General features: G+C 39.4%; 1 protein-coding gene across 11 annotated transcripts in view; it reads left to right on the forward strand.

The window, feature by feature from the left end:
* Trim37 (tripartite motif containing 37) overlaps positions 1-21,954 on the forward strand; it is a 117,298-nt gene that overhangs the window by 10,770 nt on the left and 84,574 nt on the right. For all 11 annotated transcript variants that reach the window (XM_027426331.2, XM_027426333.2, XM_027426334.2 and 8 more), the window contains 5 exons: positions 1,581-1,668; positions 4,185-4,307; positions 7,724-7,847; positions 13,174-13,241; positions 19,376-19,500. In XM_027426331.2, the coding sequence (XP_027282132.1) occupies positions 1,581-1,668; positions 4,185-4,307; positions 7,724-7,847; positions 13,174-13,241; positions 19,376-19,500 (528 nt within the window). The remainder of the gene's footprint in view (positions 1-1,580; positions 1,669-4,184; positions 4,308-7,723; positions 7,848-13,173; positions 13,242-19,375; positions 19,501-21,954) is intronic.

Genomic DNA, 21,954 nt, shown 5'->3' on the forward strand with positions numbered 1-21,954 from the left:
AAATAATCATTTTTTAAAAAGAAGAAAAGGAAATAACCACAGAAATGGGAGGAGGCTAAACTGAATTGTTCTTTGTTTGGCTGTTTTTTTTTTTGCCTCAGGCTTTTGCTATGTATCCCAGATTGACCTTGAAATCATTTTGTAGTTTATCCTTCCTTCAGTCTCCTGGCATAGAGACTACAGGTTTGTGCCTCTATGCTCAGCTGATGCCTAGCTAGTCCGTAATTAAATAAAACTGGGCATTATTTCTACTACTGTTTTTGCTAAGTTGTACTTTTTTTTTTTTTTTTTTTTTTTTTTGGTTTTTCAAGACAGGGTTTCTCTGTGTGGCTGTCCTGGAACTCACAGAGCTCTGCCTGCCTCTACCTCCCTCGTGCTGGGATTTAAGGTGTTTACCACCATGCCTGGTTTGCTAAACTGAACCCACCCCCCCTCCCCCAGACAGGGTTTCTCTGTGTAGCTTTGGAGCCTATCCTGGCACTCGCTCTGGATACCAGGCTGGCCTCGAACTCAGAGAGATCCACCTGCCTCTGCCTCTGCCTCCCTAGTGCTGGGATTAAAGGCGTGTGCCACCAACGCCAGGCTAAACTGAACTCTTAAGGCTGTTTTTTTAGCATTGTGGTGTGGTGTTCATACCAAAAAGAGTAAATATAATGACATTTCATTAGTGACCTCTTGAATATTTTTCCCTGTGGGATGATGAGATATCACTATTTGGAAAGGTTCTTTTTGATGGGCTTTTACATTATATATTAGTGCCTCTCATAAAAGGAATTTTCCTAATCTGGCAGTCTTTTGTTTTAATTTTGAGTCTTACCTTCCTAAGTGTATTACAATGTGTGCCACCATACCAAGATTTGGGGTTATTTTGGATTATCATGTAAAGTAAGGGTCTAAATTGATTGGTAGGTGACTGGGTGATTTTTTTCCCTTCTGTAGTTTTAGAGGCAGGAAATCCAAGATCAAAGTGCTTGATGAAGGGTTGGTTTCTGGTGAAGTTTCTATCCTTGACTTGTAATGGCTGCCTTCTTGCTGTGTGACTTTGGAGGTTAAGGCCTCAACACAAGAATTTTGGGGAGAGCACAGTTCTGTAGCACAATTGAACTTTATTGTTTTATATGTGAACATCTGTATTAAGAGAAAGTTTTTAAGTTATTGTTCATTCTAATGATAATCTGGTATTGACATTGTGGAGTTGGTATATCGTGTTTGTTATTGGCCAGTTGTATACATATACATACATGTGCTTTTTTAAAAGATTAATATGACAGTCTTTTTATTAAGCAGTAGTAGATAGCATTTATTGTATATAGTGATGAAAAGAACTGGTATGTGTATTTTATTTAGAACGAAATCTGCAGTTTGCTTGTTTAAAATTTTTATTAATGAAAAAAGCACTTTTACAATTTTGTCCATGTGTAATTGTTTAGCCTAATTCTTAGAAGCTGTTGAATACATTTTAACTTTTTTATGATGCCATAACTGTTTCAAATGATGTTTGCCTTAGCTTAGAAATTTCTTGAAAATTATATTTTAGTTATTTAAAATTTGTAACTGCCTTTTCTTTTCATATTGTATAGATGTGAAAATCACCATGAAAAACTTAGTGTATTTTGCTGGACTTGTAAGAAGTGTATCTGCCATCAGTGTGCACTTTGGGGAGGAATGGTGAGCAGAACAAATTCAGCATGTTCTCCTTGGCTTAGAGACCAGAGGCATTTATTTAATTGGTTGATTTTGATGGAATAACATATTATTTTACTTTGTTGGATGAAAAATGTAGGTTTTATGCATTTTATAGGTATTGTATGAAGAGGCTCTTTGGTCAGGAGTGTTGAAATAGGATGGGTATATCCTGTATCATGGATGGAAAGTTTGCTTTCATTGCTTAATGTCTATAAAATATATATTCACATTTAGCTTTTAGTTTTCTTTTTCCTCCTTCCTTTTTTTTGTGGTGTTAGCGATTGAACCTAGAGCCTTATGCTGCCTGGGCCAGGGCCGTACCAGTGAGTTACATCTCCAACCCAGGACCAGTGTCTTTACTTTGAGTACTGGTCAGTTGATCTCTAGACTTTAGATGCTTCTGAAGTAATGAGAGTGCAAATAGCTATATTATCTAATCCACCCCCCCCAGACAGAGTTTCTCTGTATAGCTTTGGAGCCTATCCTGGCACTCGCTCTGGAGACCAGGCTGGCCTCGAACTCACAGAGATCCTCCTGCCTCTGCCTCCCAAGTGCTGGGATTAAAGGCGTGTGCCACCAACGCCGTCTTAACATTCTTATTTTTTAGTTTCTCTTTCTAATCTTGTTCAGAGACCCTCACTGTTCCCAGCATTCTCCATCCAGAGGTGGGACTACAAGCATACTCCCTTGCTTGGCTTAAAAGATTTTTTTTTTTTGAGACAGGATCTCACTGTCTAGGCCAGGCTGACCTTAAACTTTTAAGTCCTTCTGCTTCAGCTTCCCTAGTGCTGGGATTATAGGTATGTAGTATATCTGGCTAAAAAAAGATTTTTATGCTAACCTACCTTTATCAAGTCTGAAGCATTCATAGTAGTCTTCCTATCAGCTTATTAGCTATGTTCCGTTACATAATATTCAATTGCATTATCTGTATTTAGTTCAGCAACACGAATAGGTTGAGATTAAACAAAATAAGAGTTTTTGGTTTTGTCAGTACTGGAGATTTAGAGCTTCCCATATGCTAGAAAAAAGTGTTTTAACAAAGTGTTATCTGTCTACCCTAGACTAAAACAATAGATTCTTAGTGGAGGAAATAAAAGTTTATCTACTAAGTCGAATGTTAACTATTGTAGATGCAGTTTTTCTGTCCTAGGAGCTGCTTCCAAATTACCACACAGAGGCTTATTATATTAATTGTAAATGCCAATAGATCAGGCCTATTACTAACTAGCTCCTACATTTTAAATTAACCCATATTCCTTATTTATGCTCTTCTACGTGGTGGTACCTTTATTAGCATGGCATGTTCATCTCGCTTTTCTACATCTTCTCTTGACTCTGCCTCAGTCCTTCTTTCTCCCTGTATCTTCAGTTTGATCACCCCACCTATACTTTTTGCCTGACTATTGGCCAATCAGTGAGAATAATATATATTCATAGTGTACACCAGGATTGTTCCCCAACAGACTATGAGACTTGGTCATTCTGTTGCTGTAAGGCAGTATGTTCTATAGACAGCATGGCAGTTTGAGCTGCTTGAGTAGTGCTAAATCCAGAGATCTTTGTCTGAGTTTGAATTCTGATGTACTGACTGGAAAATTTTAAGTTACCACAATTTGATGTCTAAACAAGTTTTATAAGAGGCTCAATAGTCATCCTCAGAATCCATATCACTTAGGCATGGTGGCACATGCCTTTAATCCCAGTACTTGGGAGGCAAAGGCAGGTGGATCTCTGAGTTTGAGGCCAGCCTGGTCTACAGAGTGAGTTCCAGAACAGCAAAGGCTACACAGAGAAACCCTGTCTTGAGAAAAAAAAAAAAAAAATCCACATCATATAGTTGGAGAGTTGATTCAGCAGTTTAGAGCACATGTTGCTTTTGCAGAGAACCTGGGTTCCATTCCCAGCCCCACCTGATGGCTTATAAGCATCCGTAACTCCATCCATATAACTGTCTGTAACTCCAGTTCCATGGTATCTAACATCTTCTGATATCTGTGGGACACCAGTTATACATGTGGTGTATATATACATATATTCATGCAAAACAGTCATACATGCAAAATAAATAAACAAAAAAATCCACATTTTTTTTTTTTTTTTTTTTTTGAGATCATAGTAGGATGCTTTTGCTAAACAAGATACCCCTGACAGCATTTCTCTTTGGACTGTCCTAGAACTCTATGTGGACCAGGCCGGCCTTGAACTCAGAGATTCATCTCTCTCTGTCCCACATGATGGGATTAAAGGCATGTTTTATTGTGACTGTGTCCATTATTTTCTTAATGTCTAGTATTTAGATTCTTTATAGCATTGCTGCATTGTCTAGGTAATTTTTGCAAGCACTGGCTTATTTTAAGAAAATAAAGGTGATATAAAAGGTTGAAATTCATTTGAAAACATTTACCAGTTTATCATTGTCCATATTGTTAAAGAGGAATATAAATGTAGTTGGAGTGTATGAAACCTTCTCACACCACTCATATTGATTTCTGTAGCATGGTGGACACACGTTTAAACCTTTGGCAGAAATTTATGAACAGCATGTCACTAAAGTGAATGAAGAGGTAGCCAAACTTCGTCGACGTCTCATGGAACTAATCAGTTTAGTTCAAGAAGTGGTAAGATTACTTTTACATGAGATTGATAACCTTTGTTGAATCTAAAATATATATTCTTATAGCCTACATGTTGAAATCAAGATTTTTCAAAGTTTAAAGATTTGATGAGATGGAAAACTTTAAGTCTCATTCAGCTTCAAACAGTAGAGGAATTTTCATGTAGAGCTCTGGCATATAGGGATCAGTTAAAGCCATATAATTGCCTTATTTTTTCTTTCAAGAACAAATGTATTCTTTGTGTGTGTGTGTGTGTGTGTGTGTGTGTGTGTGTGTGTGTGTGTGTGTGTGTGTGTGTGTTCGCTTTTGCTATGGTGCATATATGGAGGTCAGAGGACAGCTTTGTGGATTCTGGGGAGTGAACTTAGGTTGTCAGGATTGCACAGCAACTCTCTTAAGCCACAGAGCCATTTTTCTAGCTCCAGAATTGTCTTTTTATAGAGAATCAGTAGTGAGTTAGAAAAGTCTACTTGTTACAGAGTAAATTGACATCTAAGTAGTGTTATTATTGATACTGTGTGTATGTATTTGGGGTAGTGTTTCATGCAGAGGCCTGGAGTCATTCTCAGGGGCCATCCACCTTGTATTTTGAAACAGGGTCTCTCCCTGGGAATTGGAGGTCAACAATTATGTTAGGCTGGTGGGCCAGGAAACCTTAGAGACCCTGTTTCTGCCTCCACAGCACTGACTTTTGAATGGATGCTGGGGGTCAGACTCAGGTTCACATACTCATATAGCAAGCACTTTACTAACTGAGCTGTCTCTCCAACTCCATTACTGACTTTTGTAAACATTCAGTTTGTAGATCCCCAGCTTTTGGGAGGGTTTCTGCTACCAGTGAGTGAACTATTTAAAAACATTTTTTTTCTTTTAGATTTAATTTTTTTTTTAAGATTTTATTTATTTATTATGTATACAGTCTTCTGCCTGCATGCCAGCAGAGGGCACCAGATCTTATTCAAGGTGGTTGTGAGCCACCATGTGGTTGCTGGGAATTGAACTCAGGACCTCTGGAAGAACAGTCAGTGCTCTTAACCACTGGGCCATCTCTCCGGCCCCCTAATTTTTTGTTTTATGATATGTTTTTGCCTTCATGTATTTATGTGTACCATGTTTATGTCTGGTGCCCTTGGAGTTCAGAACTAGGCTTCAGATTGCCTGGAACTAGAGTTACAGGCAGTTAGGAGCCACCATGTGTGGCTGGGAACCAAACCTAGATCCTTTGCAAGAGCAGTAAGTGCTCTTAACTGCTGAACCATCTCTTTAGCTCCTGAATGAACTATTTTGTAATGTGTTGAATTAGGCTCCACAGAGTAGAAAGAGTAATTATTTAATAGTATGAAGAAGATTCGATATGTAGTGACATACCATGACACTCTGTGGAGGTCAGAGGACAGCTTGCAGGTATCAGCTCTCCACTGTGGCTCCTGGGATTAAACTCAGGTGGTCAGGGTTGGAGAAATGGCTTTGGAGATGCAGTATGTTGGGTGGAGGAGATGGCTCAGATTGCTTGATGTTCTTTCAGGGGACTGGAGTTCAGTTCATAACTGCCTGTAACTCCAGCTCCAGGTATCTGATACCTTCTTCTGGCCTCTACAGGTACTCTCAACATGTGGTATATACCCACATAAACACAAACTCATATATAAATAAAAATTGAAAAAAAATGTTATCTGAATCTGTTATTATTTATAATTTTTTCCTTTGGTAAAAAATGTGATAAATTTCAAACAAATGCTAAATATGCTTTTGGAATGTATTTTGTTTAAAGTTGCCAGAATGGGTTTTTTGTGTATCATTACTAACCTACCAGCAAGTGTTCTTTACCTTTGGGATTCAAGAATGAAATCATCATTTGTAACATTCTTTCAGTATAAAATAGCATTACTAAATTGCATGAATGCTACAAAGTCCTTTTAGAAACAAGTTAGCTGAATTATTTTATCTGGCCTTGTCTATCATTAATTTCTCTTGGCAGCATTAGGATGCTGTTCTAGGTTGAGAGTCCTACTTATATATAAAAATAGCATGTATAGATAAAAACTGCTTTTTACTTTCTGTGGTACACTGACTTGAAATGTGTTGCATATATTTTGCAATTTTGGAAAAACTGAAAACAGTCTTTTTGAACTAGAGAAAACTACTGAATTTAAAAGTATCTTTTGTTGGCATGAAGGCAATTATCTGTCATCCTAGCACTGAAGAGGTAGGTGGAGGAAAAGAACCAGGTCGGCTACATGGAAGATTCTAGTCTAGCCTGGAACGCATGAGTCTCTTGCAAAAACTCAAAGCAAAATCTTATCAGCTTTAGGATATGTACTGGTCATTTTTGTTTAAATATTTGTGTTAGTGTACATGTACCTGCAGTGACATACCATGACACTCTGTGGAGGTCAGAGGACAGCTTGCAGGTATCAGCTCTCCACTGTGGCTCCTGGGATTAAACTCAGGTGGTCAGGGTTGGTGGGAAGAGCTTTTTCCTGCCAAACCATCTCTTAGGTCCTTTTGTTTTTATAAAGTAGTTTCATATCTAAAATGTGATCAGGGCTTGTTTGTTTCCTAAATTTTGTTTGTCTGTTTTGAGATATGGTTTCATGTAGCCCAAGGTGCTCTCAGCCTCTGTAGTTGAAGCTGGCCTTGAATTAATAATCTTTCTGCTTCTGTCTCTCATGTACTGAGATAATAGATAGGTATGTGCCAGCACACCCAGTCAGTTGTGGTTATTTGGGAGTGACTGCTGGGGCATAGGAAAACTCTGCCAACAGTAAAGATCTTTTTATTACTTTATCTGTTAAATTATAAGAAACTTGATTATACTACTTATTTTGAGAGCTTTATTACATTTTTGTGTCTGTTTGCACATATAGGTGTGTGAGCACATGCGTGGGAAGGTCAGAGGACAACATGCAGGAGTTGGTTCTCTCCTACCGTATGGGTCTTTGAGCTTGAACTTAGGTCATCAGGCTTTGTGGTTAGGCACTTGTACTACTGAGCCATCTCACTAGGCTCCAATTGTATGTTTTTAGGTCCTTAAAAATTGATTTTGTTGAATTTACAACTGTTTTTTTAACTCTCTCTCTCTCTCTCTCTCTCTCTCTGTGTGTGTGTGTGTGTGTGTGTGTGTGTGTATGTGTGCGCGCGCGCGCGCGCGCATACACACCTACTATGGCCTCTGTTTGGAAGTCAGAGGACAAATTGAAGGAATTGATTCAGGGATTGAGCTCAGATTGTCAGACTGGGTGGTGATCTTCACCTCCCAAGTCAACTTGCTGACCCCATATTTACAAAATTTTTTTTAAAAAGCAGTTTTACCTATACAGTACAAATAATTAAAAATTTGGTTATGAATTCTAAATAGGTAATTAACTGACTTTAAGAGTAATCATGGTGATTGCAATATGTTCTTGTTTGTCTTCTAGGAAAGAAATGTAGAAGCTGTAAGAAATGCAAAGGACGAGCGTGTTCGGGAAATTAGGAATGCAGTGGAGATGATGATTGCAAGATTAGATACGCAGCTGAAAAATAAGCTCATAACGCTCATGGGTGAGTGTATTTTTAGTCTGCTGGAGAACATGGTACCCTGTGGTTCAGGCTTTAAGGAAGTAATTAATGAGTTGTTATGACTAGATAGGAATCTTTTTGAGATTTTAGGCAACTTCATGTTATATAATCTGCACTGTAAGTCTGACTTCTGTTGAGAAATGATCAAAGAGAAAACTTTTTCACAGCTGTTGTATGAAAATCCTAAATAGTCTGTGAACCTCATTGGTAGGTAGCTTGTTTTTCCTCCCACAACTAAGAAAAAAATTCACTATCAGTGTCCTTTTTCCTTTTATTCTGTCTTCACTGAAATTTTGAGACATTAGGCCAGGAAGTCTTGGTGCATTCCTGTAATCCCAGCACTTGAGAGGTAGAAAAATGTGGCTCTCTGTGAGTTCCAGCCTGGTCTATAGAGTGAGTTCTAGGACAGCCAGAGCTACATGGAGACGCTCTGTCCTGAAAAACAAAAAACAAACAAAAAAAAGAAACACTTGTGTTTGTGAATATGAGCCATCTTCTCTGTTTTTTTGAGAGTTTTAAATTCTAGGTGTTTGAGATTAAATAGGTCTTACCTTAAGTCTAAATTATATATAATCATGTTGCTTACTGTTTGGATTCCTCAAAGGTTTCCTCATTCTTTGTTGTTTTTTTATTTTTTTTGGTTGTAGTTTATTTATTTATTTATTTATTTTTCAAGACAGGGTGTCTCTGTGTAGCTTTGGAGCCTGTCCTGGCACTCGCTCTGTAGACCAGACTGGCCTCGAACTCACAGGAATCCGCCTGCCTCTGCCTTCCCTAGTGCTGGGATTAAAGGCGTGCTCCACCAATGCCGGGCTTTGTTTTTTTTTTTTTTTTTTTTTTTTTTTTAATGCAGTAATTTTAAAATATATTCTTTAGGCTGGGCATGGTGGCACAAACCATTAATCCCAGCAGATGGATTTCTGAGCTTGAGGCCAGCCTGGAGTACAAAGTGAATTGCAGAACAGCCAGGGCTGTTACACAGAGAACCCCATCTCAAATAAGTGTGTGTGTGTTTGTATTTGTGTGTTCTTTTAGATTGAATGTTCATTTACCCAGTGGAGCAATTAGAAGAAATTTACAGCCATTGATTTTCAGTGTCACTTAGATAAATGTTTACGCATGAGAAAATCAGATTGTTCTTAGGTCTACAGCTGCAGTCAGTCATGTGTATGAATAGTCCTACTTTTTTCAGGCTTCTAAATATACTTGGAGTGGGGATTACATTCCTGTAATGAAAAAGTTGGAAATTGGAAGCAGGAAGATCAGGAGTTTGAGGTCATGTGCTTTCATAAATAGTGAGTTCAAGGCTGGTTTGGGGTATATAAAGCAAAAAATGATCTTTTGAGATTCCTTTACCTTTAATAAACCAGGTAGAGGGCTGGAGTTTAAACTGGAACTTTTATATTTTGTTAGTTTATCTTGGGGTTTTGAGACAGGGTCTCACCGAGTGGTCCAGGCTGGCCTCATATTCACTGTGTAGCTCAGGATGGTGTCAGCTTTGGTGATCCTTTGCCTTAGCTTTCAAGTGTGATCACTGGTGTGGGTTACCATACTCATTAAGACTTGCTAACGAGTCTTAGATATGTTGACACACACCTGCAGTGCTAGCACTTGACTGAGGCAGGAGATTCATGAGGATCCATCTGGGCTACACCATGAAAGTCTTCTCATGAAGTAAAATCAGTTGGGAAGCTGGGCAGAGGTGGTGCACGCCTTTGGTCCCAGCACTCAGGAGGCAGAGGCAGGCGGATCTTTGTGAGTTTGAGACCAGCCTGGTCTACAAGAGCTAGTTCCAGGACAGCCTCCAAAGCCACAGAGAAAGTCTGTCTTGAAAAACCAAAAAAATTTATCTGGGAAGATGACTCTGGATGAAGTGCTTGCTGTGTAAGACTGCTAACCTGAGTTCAGCCCCATGAATCCACATAGAGGTGGAAGGGGAGAATCAACTCTTCATACAGAGTTGTCCTCTGAACAAACACCCACCTTCACATCCAACACACACACACACACACACACACACGCACGCACGCACGCACGCACGCACGCACGCACGCACGCACGCACGCGCGCGCGCTTCAAAAAAAGATTCCTTCCAGGCCTTGGTGGCACACGCCTTTGATCCCATCACTCAGGTGACAGAGGCAGATCTCTGTGAGTTCTAGGACATCTAGGACTGCACAGAGAAAAACCTGTGTCATCACCCTCCTCCCCCAAAGAAAAGACTCCTATTGGTTACTGACAAGATGGCTCAGCCAGTAAAGGTACTGACAGCCAACCTGATAATCTCAGCTCCTTTGCACAGCCCACTTGGTAGAAGGAGAGAAATGACTCCCACAGTTGCCCATTGACTGCCACATACATGCTGTAGCATGAATGGCCTCCACCTTTCACAACAAAAGAAATTTAAAATTTACTCCTTTGTTTTTTTTTTCTTGGAGACAAGGTCTCACTACTTCCTACTTCCTGCCTGTTCTGGAACTCATTGTAGATCAGGTTGGCTTCAAACTTAGAGATCCACTTCCCTCTGTCTCCTGTGTGCTAGAATTAAAAGCACCACTATGCCTGTTTGGTTAAAAAATAATAATATTAGTGCAAATAAGCTACTTGAAGTATTTTTCACTTTTACTATGATTTTGAATAGTAACCAAATGCATACTTGCATATAGCCTTGCTTTTTGTAAGTTTGCCTCACTTCCTTAATGAACTATAAATCAGGTATATCAGCAGTATAGATTTTAAAAATTTAATTAAGAAATGTAATGATAAATCTTTCCTCCAAGCTGCTGGAACTCCGCTGCCAGGTGGGCGGCCAAAATAACACACAGAGATTTATATTAGGTACAATGCTGCTGGCCAATGACTAGGATTTCTTAATCTATATATTTTATAAAGACTTATATGATAGGATGCCAGCGGCAGGCATCTTCTCTTTCCAGGATCACATGGCAGCTCCAGAACAGAGAGCAGGAGGAAGAGAGTGACTTCCTGATTGTCCCTGCTTAATATTCTGAGTCTGTCTGCTATGTCACTTCCTACCCGGATCACAAGACTTTTCTACATTTCCCAGAATTCTCCTCGACTCTTAGTCCCACCTGTCTTGCTTTCCTATTGGCCAATAGTACTTTATTTATCAACCAATAAGACAAACATATAAACAGAAGGACTTTCCTCATCAAATGTGTGTATTGTGGTCTATTCATGTGTGTGTAAAAACTTGTGTGTACATATGCAGTGGTTAAAGTTGGGTGTCTTCCTCTATCCCTTACTGTTTTTAACTTTTTTTTTTGAGACAGGGTTTCTCTGTGTAGCTTTGGGCCTGTCCTGGCACATGCTCATAGACAAGGCTGGCTTCGAGCCTGCCTCTGCCTCCTGAGTGCTGGGATTAAAGGTGTGCGCCACCAACGCCCAGCTATTTTTAACTCTTTGAAGATTTTATTTTTATTATGAGTGGATATTTGTACATGTTAGTGCAAGTGCTCAAAGAATCCAGAAGAGGGTCTTAGATTCCCCCTGACTCCCACCCCAGAGCTGGAGTTGGTAGTTGTGAGCTGCTCTGATGAGGGTGATAGGAACCAAACTGTGGTCCTCTCCAAGAGCAGTACATGTTCTTAACCACTGAGCTCTCTTGTCTGGCTCCTCCACCTTATTTTTTTGAGATGATACCTATCACTGAGCCTGGGATGCTGTTTTGGGTGTCCTGAGTGATCACTGAGTTCCCAGGATCTGCTTGTTCCCTTCCTCCCCCAGCCCAGTTTACAGCATACACTGCTGCCCTTGCCAGGTCCCAATGCTTGTGAAGCTCCAAGATCTCTTCATGTCACAAGTGAACAACTTCCTGAGTTAAGTAGTATTCTTTTCCAGTTAAATAATTGTCTTTTCCTTTGTGGGTTTTTTGTTTTGTTTTGTTTTTGGGTTTTTCAAGACAGGGTTTCTCTGTGTAGCTTTTGGAGCCTGTCCTGGCACTCGCTCTGGAGACCAGGCTAGCTTTGAACTCACAGAGATGTGCCTGCCTCTGCCTCCCGAGTTCTGGGATTAAAGGGATGCGCCACCAATGCCCGGCTCTTTTTGTTGTAATTTAATGTAAACATCTTGCTAGTTTACTAACTACATCCTTCTTTTAAGCGAAAGTAAAATTTTGGGAAGAAATTTCAGAATAACTAACTGAATGAAGTTGTTATTATGTCTGCCAAAAGGAACATCAAGTCTAGAAAAAAATGAATGTTCCAGTTAAAGCACACTCTATTATGTTTATTTTTATTTATTTTGATATGCTACAGATTCAACCCAACACTGTCACTGTACATTTCTTCCTTCTTATTTACTAATTTTAGATAGTGTCTCACATAGCTCAGAGTGGTCTCAAATTAGCTATTTAGACGAATGTGACTTTGCATTCTTTTTGTTTGTTTTTTTGAAATGGGGGTTTCTTAGTGTATCCTCTGCTGTCCTAGAACTTGCTCTTTGGGTTAGGCTGGCTTCAGACTCACAGAGATCCGCCTCCATCTGCCTCCTGAGTGTTGGGAACAAAGGCATATGCTTCCAGCTGATGGCCTTGGGTTCTTGATCCTTTTGTCCCCACCTTCTGAGTGCTTCAGGAGGTAGAAATTTCACTCACCAGGTTTAACCCAGCTGAGCTTTGTGCATGCCAGGCAAGCGTTCTACCACACTCTTGCCCCAGCCCTGTAAACTTTTCAGGTACATTTTGTTGTTCTAAATTGAATTTTGCCTAAAAATAGGATTGTCTCCAGTGTTCCTTTTCTTTTTCTTTTTCTTTTTTTTAAAAGATTTTATTTATTTATTATGTATACAACATTCTGCTTCCATGTATATCTGCACACCAGAAGAGGGCACAAAGATCTCATAACAGATGGTTGTGAGCCACCATGTGGTTGCTAGGAACGGGACTCAGGACCTCTGGAATAGCAGTCAGTGCTCTTAACCTCTGAGCCATCTCTTCACCCCCTCCAGTGTTTTTAAACTACCTTTTAAAAGTATTACATTCTGCTGGGCAGTGGATACAAACTTAATCCCAGCATTCAGGAAGCAGAGGCAGGTGGATCTTTGTGAGTTCAAGGCCAGCCTCATCTACAGAGTAAGTTCCAGGATATAACTAGGATTGTTCCACAGAGAAACCCTGCCTCAAAATTATGCTCAGCCTCTTAAAGCTCTAGGAAAGTCATTGGGGGTAACTAATGAAGTTTTGCTCCGGTGCAGTGGATTTCTTTTTACTGAGTATGTTCATAGGAAGTTATCTCATTCTAATGTCTGTTGTGAACCTGAATGATGTTGTTTTGCTCCTTTTAAACAGGTCAGAAGACATCTCTTACTCAAGAAACAGAGCTGTTGGAATCTTTACTTCAGGAGGTAGAGCATCAGGTGATGAAATGCATTTGTTTATGTGCTGCTAAGTGAGCATTCAGTGTTAAGTTGAATAAAATAGTCTTTGCAGGTATGGGGTATACAACTGTAATCTTTGGGAGGCTGAGGCAAGAGAACCATGAGTTTAAGGCCAGCCTATGCTATGTAGAGCATTTGAGGCTATTTTAGGTCACATAGTACCTAGACTTCATCTCAAAAAAAATAATGTATTTGCCAGGCAGTGGTGGCACATGCCTTTAATCCCAGCACTCGGGAGGTAGAGGCAGGCAAGATCTCTGTGATTTCGAGGCCAGCCTCATCTACAAAGCAAGGTCTAGGATAGGCTCCAAAGCTACACAGAGGAACCCTGTTTTGAAAAACACAACTAAAAATAAAAACAACAAAAAAATGGCTTCAGACTTTTGGCTCGCCTCTCTTTTTTCCAGAGGGCTTTAATCATAAGGTGTGGAGATTTGAATGAAATGTTCCATATTTTTAGGCATTTGAATTAGTCCACAGTTGTTGGTGGTGTTTGGAGAGGCTTAGGAGTTGTGGCCTTACTGGAGTAAGTGTATGACTTGTGTGATCTTTGAGGTTTAAAAGTCTCCTGCTACCCTCTCCCCACTCTCACCCCTATTTGCTCTGTCTGCTTCCTGTTTGTGTTTGGAGGTGTGAGCACCCAGTCCTCAGTTTACAGCTCTAGTTGCCAGGCCTGCCTTCTTTCATGCTTTCCTGTCATGTTGGTGATGGATTCTTCCCCTTTTGGAACTATAAATGCCAAAGTAAATCCTCCCTTTTATAAGTTTCCTTGGCCATGGTGTTTTATAACAACGCTTGAAAAGTAATGCACAAGGGTGAGATACTGTACTATACTGTACTGTATCTTCTTAAACTAGCCCCCCCCCCCCAGCTTTCTGCCAGAGTAATTGGAGAGTAGGTGATAGAAACTCTGACATCAAAAGATCTGTTTGCTGTATTGGAGATTTTTATAGAGTAAGTATTAGCTGATTCTTAAGATTTCTAAATAAGGTTTATGATAATGTGTGAAAATAGTACAGTTTTTTAGACTTGGAGCTTACTATGCAGACCAGGCTGGCCTCAAACTCTCAGAGATCTGCCTGCCTCTGCCTCTGTCTCTTGAGTTCTGGGAATTAAAAACATGTACCACCATGACTAGCTAGAACTACTTTTTTTTTGGAATAACCCATAGACATTTGCAAATTTATAAAAGGTAAAATTTCTCCATATGATTTTAAGTGGCAGCTTTAAGGTAGAGGGTTATTGCCATTTACCTAAATATATTAATGTTTTCCCCTTAAAATTTAGCTTTACGGAAATTCCTGTTGTCTTTTAGATAATAGGTGTTATTTTGATTTAAAAATTATTTTAAATTCTGTGTGTATGTGTAGGTTATGTGCTTGTGGGTGCAAATGCCTGCGGAGGCCAGAGGGCCTCTGATCCCCTGCTGTGCTTGTAGGTGTTTGTGAGGCACCCGGTGTAGGTGCTAACAGCTTTCCTTTGGACTTCTGTAAGAGCACTGTACACTTTGTGACTGCTGAGCCGACTCTCCGGCCCCAAGTGCTAGCTAGAGTCATAGGAGTGTGTCCCACACCCAGCACAGTCGTTCAGAGACCGTTTTTATCCCTGGCAATTAACTGACAGCATTCTGCTGCAGTAATAGGGTAGTTTTTGACCAGCTGCAGTGAACTGAGAGTTTGAGGATCTATGTGTTTTGTTTTTAAACAGCTTTTTAACCATAATACATGTGTTGAAAATGTGTGATTTGATATGTTTTACAAATGTGTACATTTTTTAAACCATCACTGTTGTCACAGTGATGAACATATACATTTCTTTTTGTACATTTTTGTATTTTGTTTATCTACCCATCTCTCCATGCACCTTCCCATTTCCTTTCTGTCAGAAATTGACATTTTCTATACTTCTATAAAAATGGGCTCTCATATACTCATTTTACGTTTAACCTCTCAGCAAAATTATTTTGGGGTTTCATTCATGGTACTGAATACATCAATAATCCTTTTATCTTTATTGCTTAGTGTTTACTTTATATAAACATCATATTTGCTTTTCCATTCAACTGATGATGTTGATTTGGGTGGATTATAAACAACAAAAGCTTGTTTGGGGCTATGAACAGTCTTAAACAGATCTTTCCATGGATATGTATTTCTCTTCTTGTTAGGTCCACTTAATGCAGATGGCTGAATCAAATGGTAGATGTCTGAAATTTTTTTAATAAATAATAAAATAAAATAATTAGGGGCCAGAGAGATGGCTCATCGGTTAAGAGCAATGACTGTTCTTACAGAGGTCCTGAGTTCAATTCCCGGCCAGCACATGGTGGCTCACAACCACTTTGAATGAGATCTGGTGCCCTCTGCTGGCCTGCAGGCAGAAGACTGTATACATAATAAATAAATAAAATCTTGCTGGGCGTTGGTGGTACATGCCTTTAATCCCAGCACTTGGGAGGCAGAGGCAGGTGGGTCTCTGTGAGTTCAAGGCCAGCCTGGTCTCCCGAGTGAGTGCCAGGATAGGCTCCAAAGCTACACAGAGAAACCCTGTCTTGAAAAACCATAAAAAAAAAAAAAATTAAAAAAATTTTGTTTTGTCTTTAATTATGTGTGTGTAGTATGTGTGTAGAGGGTAGTAGGCCTGAAGGGGTTGGGTTCTTCTGGAACTAGCACTCCAGGTGTTTTTGGGTGCTGGGAACTAAACTCTGGTCCTTTGTAGGAATAGTACATGCTGGTAACTGCTGTAAAGTCCCAAGTACAGCTTTTATTTTTTAAGTAATTGCAAACAGTCTTCAGAATTAAAGTTGCCCATTTTATATTCCTGCCAGTATCGTTTGGAATTCCTTTGCAATACTTGTAGCACGTGGAATCAGTCTTAATTTTAGTTGTTCTTATGAGAGTATGTAACTGTGACTGTAATTTCTATTTGCCTGTCACTAATAATCTTTTCTTACGCTTACTTGCCATCCATATTTGTTGATGTTCTCTTCAAATCTTTTGCCTATAATTTTATTGGTTCTTTCTTTTGATTGTTTTGTTAGGTTTTTGTAATTCTTTATTGTTTGTCTTAGCTAGGATTATGTTAACTTTCTGTTAATGTGAAAAACTAAGAGAAAGAAAGGCTTGTTTCACAGTGTTTTAGAGGGCCTGGTCTGTGGTCTGGTGCCTGTGTTGCTTTGGGGGCTATGGCTATGTCTATTGTCTATTGTGGAGCAAGAAACCTATTTAATTTGTAGCAATTGAGAATTTAGAAAGTGGCCAGGATTCCAACATGGCCTTCAAGACATGATGTAACTTTGATCCATTGGGCTTCACATCTGTTTTTTGTTTTTGTTTTTAAAGATTTATTTATTTTTGCCAGGTGGTGGTGGCACACACCTTTAGTCCCAGCACTCAGGAGGCAGAGGCAGGCAGATCTCGACCAGCCTGGTCTACAAGAGCTAGTTCCAGGACAACCTCCAAAGCCACAGAGAAACCCTGTCTCAAAAAACCAAAGGGGGGGGGGATTTATTTTTCTGTACATTAGGGTTTTGCCTGATTGTATGTCTGTGTGAGAGTGCCAGATCCCCTGGAACTGGAGTTACAGACAATTGTGAACTGCCATGTGGATGCTGGGAATTGGACCCAGGTCCTTTGGAAGAGCAGTCAGTGCTCTTAACCTTTGAGACATCTCTCCAAGCACAGGCTTCACGTCTTAAATGTTCTGCTACCTCCAGTAGGTTGGTGACAATCTGTAGCATCTGGCCCTTTGGGTAAGTTGAATGTCATCCATGGAGATGCCATGACAGAATCCCAATGAATGGGATCTTTGAACCATAGAAAATAATCTTGTCATAATTCTGGATTCTGGCAGTTGAAGGCCAAAGTGCTAGCGGATCTAATTTTTCCTGAGGTCTTTTGCCTTGGCCTGTGAATAATTGTCCTCTCACTGTGTCCTCACAGGGACGTTTGTGTGTTGAGAACTCTGGTTGCTTTGTTTTCAATTAACGAACTCATCTTAAAATACAGTTGAGGACTAGAGATTTGGGCCTGCATCATATAAAATGTCAATGATGAAAGATATGATTCTGCTCACAATAATACATAATTTACAAAGCTGCCTCATGATTTTTATTGCCAGTTGAAACAAGCAGAAGTAGATATTATTCCAAACTGTAGTGTAAAGTGCTGGAACTTCAGGCTGGTTTTGTTGAATTTGAAATCCATAGTCTTTTAATTGCCCTATATACTGTACTACATTAGATTTCTCATTCCTCTTTGTAAAGGATTTATTTTATACATTATGTATGTTTGAGTGCCTGCATGTGCCAGAAGAGGAGGTAATATCCCTTGAAAGTGAAGTTAAAAGCTGTTGTGAGTTACTATGTGGGTGCTGGGAATCAGACCCAGGTCCCTGCAAGATAGCTCTTAACTGCTCAGCCATCTCCAGCTCCAGGTTTCTCATTCTTTTTCTCTGATTTAATTTACTATTTCAAGAACTGACAAGGTTGTGTGTGAGAGATATGTGTGTGATGTCAGCATTTCCATTGGCTATATATAATTAGAATGCTTATTGTTAAAGAACTATCTGCTCATTAATACATAAAGTAGTTTAACTGTATCAGTGTGAAAATATAGTTGTAGTGGCTTATTTTTCACTTAACCTTAAAGTAGGGAAAAGATTAAGATCCCATAAATTTAATGATTTAATTGTTATAAAATGCAAACAAACCTAAATTCTGCAAATTTTCTTAATTTTTCAATCCCACTTTGAAATTTAAATTCTTTTCTTTAAATTCATTTTATATGTATGTATGTATCACATGTGTGCCTGATGCTCAAGGAGGCCAAAGAGAGCATCAGATCACCTGTAACTGGAGTAATAGAAAATTGTGAATCACCTTGTAGGTGCTGGGAATTGAATCTGGGGCCTCTGCAAGAGCAATAAATGCTCTTAACCACAGAACCATCTCTCCCGTCCCTATTTTAAACTTTTTTGAGATAGTCTCATGTAAGCCCAGGTGGACTTCAGTTTCCTGATGTAACTGAAGGATGGATGTCCTTGAATTTCTAATCCTCTACCTCCCAAGTGCTAGGATTGCTGCAGGTATGTGCTAACAGACTCAGTTTTCTGCTCAGTTGTGGGTTGAACTTAGGGCTCCTTGCATGCTAAGCAAGCAGTTACCAGCTCAGTTACATTCCCTACTCCTGAAAGTTACTCTTTTTCTTTTTTTGGTTTTTCGAGACATGGTTTCTTTGTGTAACAGTCCTGACTGTCCTGGAACCTGCTTTGTAGACCAGGCTGGTGCAGAGACCTGCCTGCCCCTGCCTCCAGACTGCTGGGATTAAAGGCATGCACGACCAATGCCTGACTTTTATTCTTAATTTTTTCATTAAGTAATCAGATTAGCTTTGTAGTTATCCACTGTTTTTTAATGTTACTTTTAATACACTTCAATTAAAATGTAATCAATTAAATTATAATTAAGCACAATCACCCCTTTTCCTTTACTTCTTCCAACCCCTCCCATGTCTCCTCCCTTCTAATCCTCTGAAGCTTCTCCCAAATTGCTAACTCCTTTTTCTTTATTGTTATTAAATTCATGTGTATGTGCGCACACACAAATATATAAACACACCTTGTTGAGTACATTTTTGTTGTTTTTGAGTATGACTTCAGGCCTGAACTTTGTATTAAATAACCATTTAGGAGGCTTATTCCTTGGAGATGATAATTCTCCTTCTCAACAGTCATTAGTTGCCTGGCTGGTCTGAAGCTGACTATGTAGACTAGGCCAGCCTTGAACTCACAGAGAACTGCTTGTCTTCCAAGCAATAAGATTAAAGGTATGCACCACCATACTTGGCCTCAATTTTTCTTAATTAAAATTCTGTTATTCTTTTTTGAGACAAGGTTTCACTGTGTAGCCCTGGCTGATCTGGATCTTGATATGTAGATCAGACTGGCCTGGAACTGCTATGTAGTCCAGTCTGACATAAAACTGAAAGGAATCCTTCTTCCTCTGCATCCCAATTCTGGAATTAACTACCACATCTGGCCTTTTTCATTAACATTTTTGAAGTGCCATTGAAGGGTATTTTTGTTGGTTGAGATACTGTCTTTTCCTCACGCAGTTGCGGTCGTGCAGTAAGAGTGAGCTGATATCTAAGAGCTCAGAGATCCTAATGATGTTTCAGCAAGTTCACCGAAAACCCATGGCTTCCTTTGTTACCACACCTGTTCCACCAGACTTTACCAGGTATAGCAATTTTATAATTTGATTTCCATTTTAAGTTTGTATAGAAAAGTATATACTGGAATAAGCCATTTTTCTTTTTTTTTTCCTTTTCTGTTTCTTTTTTTTTATTAAGCAGATCAAATGTAGATTTATTAAGAAAACATGAAAAAGCAATCTGGAGAATGGAGTAGGCTCCAAGAGATACTAAATAAGCTATTTTTAACTCATTTTGTTTTAAGACGTGATCTCATGTAGCCAAGGATAGTCTTAATTAAATTCACTGTGTAACTGAGGCTGGACTTGACTCCTGATTCTCGTGCCTTCACCTCCCAAGTGTTGGAATTATAGGTGTGTTCCAACATTACCAGCTAACCATCTCCTTTTAAGGTACTACTAATAATTACAGTAATATAATTTGGTAAACTTGTAAATCTGTTCTCAAAAAATATGATAGCCTTTGAGAGGGCTCAGTGAGTAAAGACTCTTGTACTACATAGCCTGAATTAGATATATCAGAGACTACTTGCTGGAAGGAGAGAGTATAATCTAAGAATGTGACGGGCTTATAGTTTTGGTTGGAAAGGGAAAATGAAAGGGAATTAGAAATATTTTTCTTTAATTAGAGCTCCATTTTCCATAGAATACAATTGATGTTACTGATTTCATTGCTGTTTGTCTTCCTTTCTTCCCTTTTGTGTGAGGTAGGAAGTGGTTCCTGAAGCTGTGGTGCTTTTGAGGGCCAGAGGACAGCTTGGGGAGTCTGTTCTCTCTCTTCACCATTTGGATCTAAGGAACTGAATTCCAATGGTCTGGTTTGGCAGTAAGTGCCTTTACTGCTGAGCCCCCTTAAAGGCCCTACTCATTCTTTTATTTACCTTTCAGATCAATGTGTATCTTGTTAATCAAAACTTAGGAGTAGATAGACTACCAAAAAGTTTTGAAGGTGACATAGTGTCTTCAGATTTTAAAAGCAGTGGGAGGAAGCAATTAATAGAAAAAGTTTGTGATCTTGGGACCTTTTTGGATTTTTCAGATTAGGTTGAATCTTCAAATTATTCTCAACAGCATATGTAGAGTCATACTGTGTCATTACACTATTAAAAATTAATTTTTTTATTAACCCCAGGGACAAGGTCTTACTGTGTAGCCTTAGGTGGCCTAGAACTTGCTATGTAGAGCAGGCTAGTCTGCCTCTGCCTCTTAGGTGCTGGGATTAAATTGTGTACTACACCCAGTTTAGAGTAGTGTTTATTTTGTTTGCTTGCTTGTTTTTTGAGACAGGGTCTCTCTGTGTAGCTCTGGTTGTCCTCAAACTCACTTTGTAGACCAGGCTGGCCTCAAACTCAACTAAGATCCTCTACTTCCTGAGTGCTGGGATTCAAGGTGTGCACCACCACCTCTGGGCTAGGTAGTTCTTACCAGTGTAATGATCATTTGAGATTCTTTTAAAAATTACCGGGGTAGCAGGTGGTGGCTAACCTTGTCTTCAGAGTTAGTTCCAGGACATCGAGGGCTACTCCATGAATCGTTTTTTAATTAAAAAATAAAAAATTCCAAGGGAGGAGAGATGGCTGAGCAGTTAGTTAAGAGAGCAATATGTTCATCCAGAAGACCCTAGTTGAGTTCCCTGCACCATGTCAGGCAGTTCATAACTTCTTATGATGCCGGTCTCAAGGGAGTAGATGCCTCTGGCTTCTGAGGGCACTTGCATATGTCTATATAAACCTAGACATAGTGTACACAGAATTTTAAAAATAGTAAATCCTTTTAAATGCTGTCAATGTAGGGCTGGAGAGATGGCTCAGTGGTAAGAGCATTGGCTGTTTTTCCAGTGGACCCTGGTTCGATTCCCAGTATTCACATGGCAGTTCACAACTGTCTGTGATTCTAGTTCCAGGACATCTGATACCTTCACACCAGTCCACATAAAATGAAGTTGAATAAATTATTCTTTTAAAAAGTTGTCAATTTAAAAAATTGTCAATAATAGACCATCATTGAGATTATTTGACGTGAAGTGTGTGTGTGTGTGTGTGTGTGTGTGTGTGTGTGTGTGTGTGTGTGTGTGTGTGTGTATGCACTAGACAGAGACAGCCCATTTGGCTTAACTAACACATTTATTTTAATGCAAGAAATTCAAGATAATAATGCAAACAAGCATCTGTGAGTCCTCTTAAGTTACAGATAGCTCTGCCTTTGCCTTGTTTTCATATGACATTTTTTCTGTTCATGCAAGGAGAGAGATGCGTATATGGTGCTTTTAATTGTTTTGTGCATACCTGTTTTCTTGGATTAGGGCCCTGCTTTTATGACTTTGCCTCATTTATCCACAGTTACTTCCCTTGATGTCATTCTGCAATATAGGATAACAACATTGCTTGTACAAATGAGCACTTGAAGGGTTCTTTTGTTTGCCCCTTTGTTTGGTCTTGTGTTGCTCTCCTGGCCTCAATGAACTCACTACTTTCGAACCTC

The sequence above is a fragment of the Cricetulus griseus genome, chromosome 7 (assembly GCF_003668045.3).
Source record: "Cricetulus griseus strain 17A/GY chromosome 7, alternate assembly CriGri-PICRH-1.0, whole genome shotgun sequence".
NCBI lineage: Eukaryota > Metazoa > Chordata > Mammalia > Rodentia > Cricetidae > Cricetulus > Cricetulus griseus.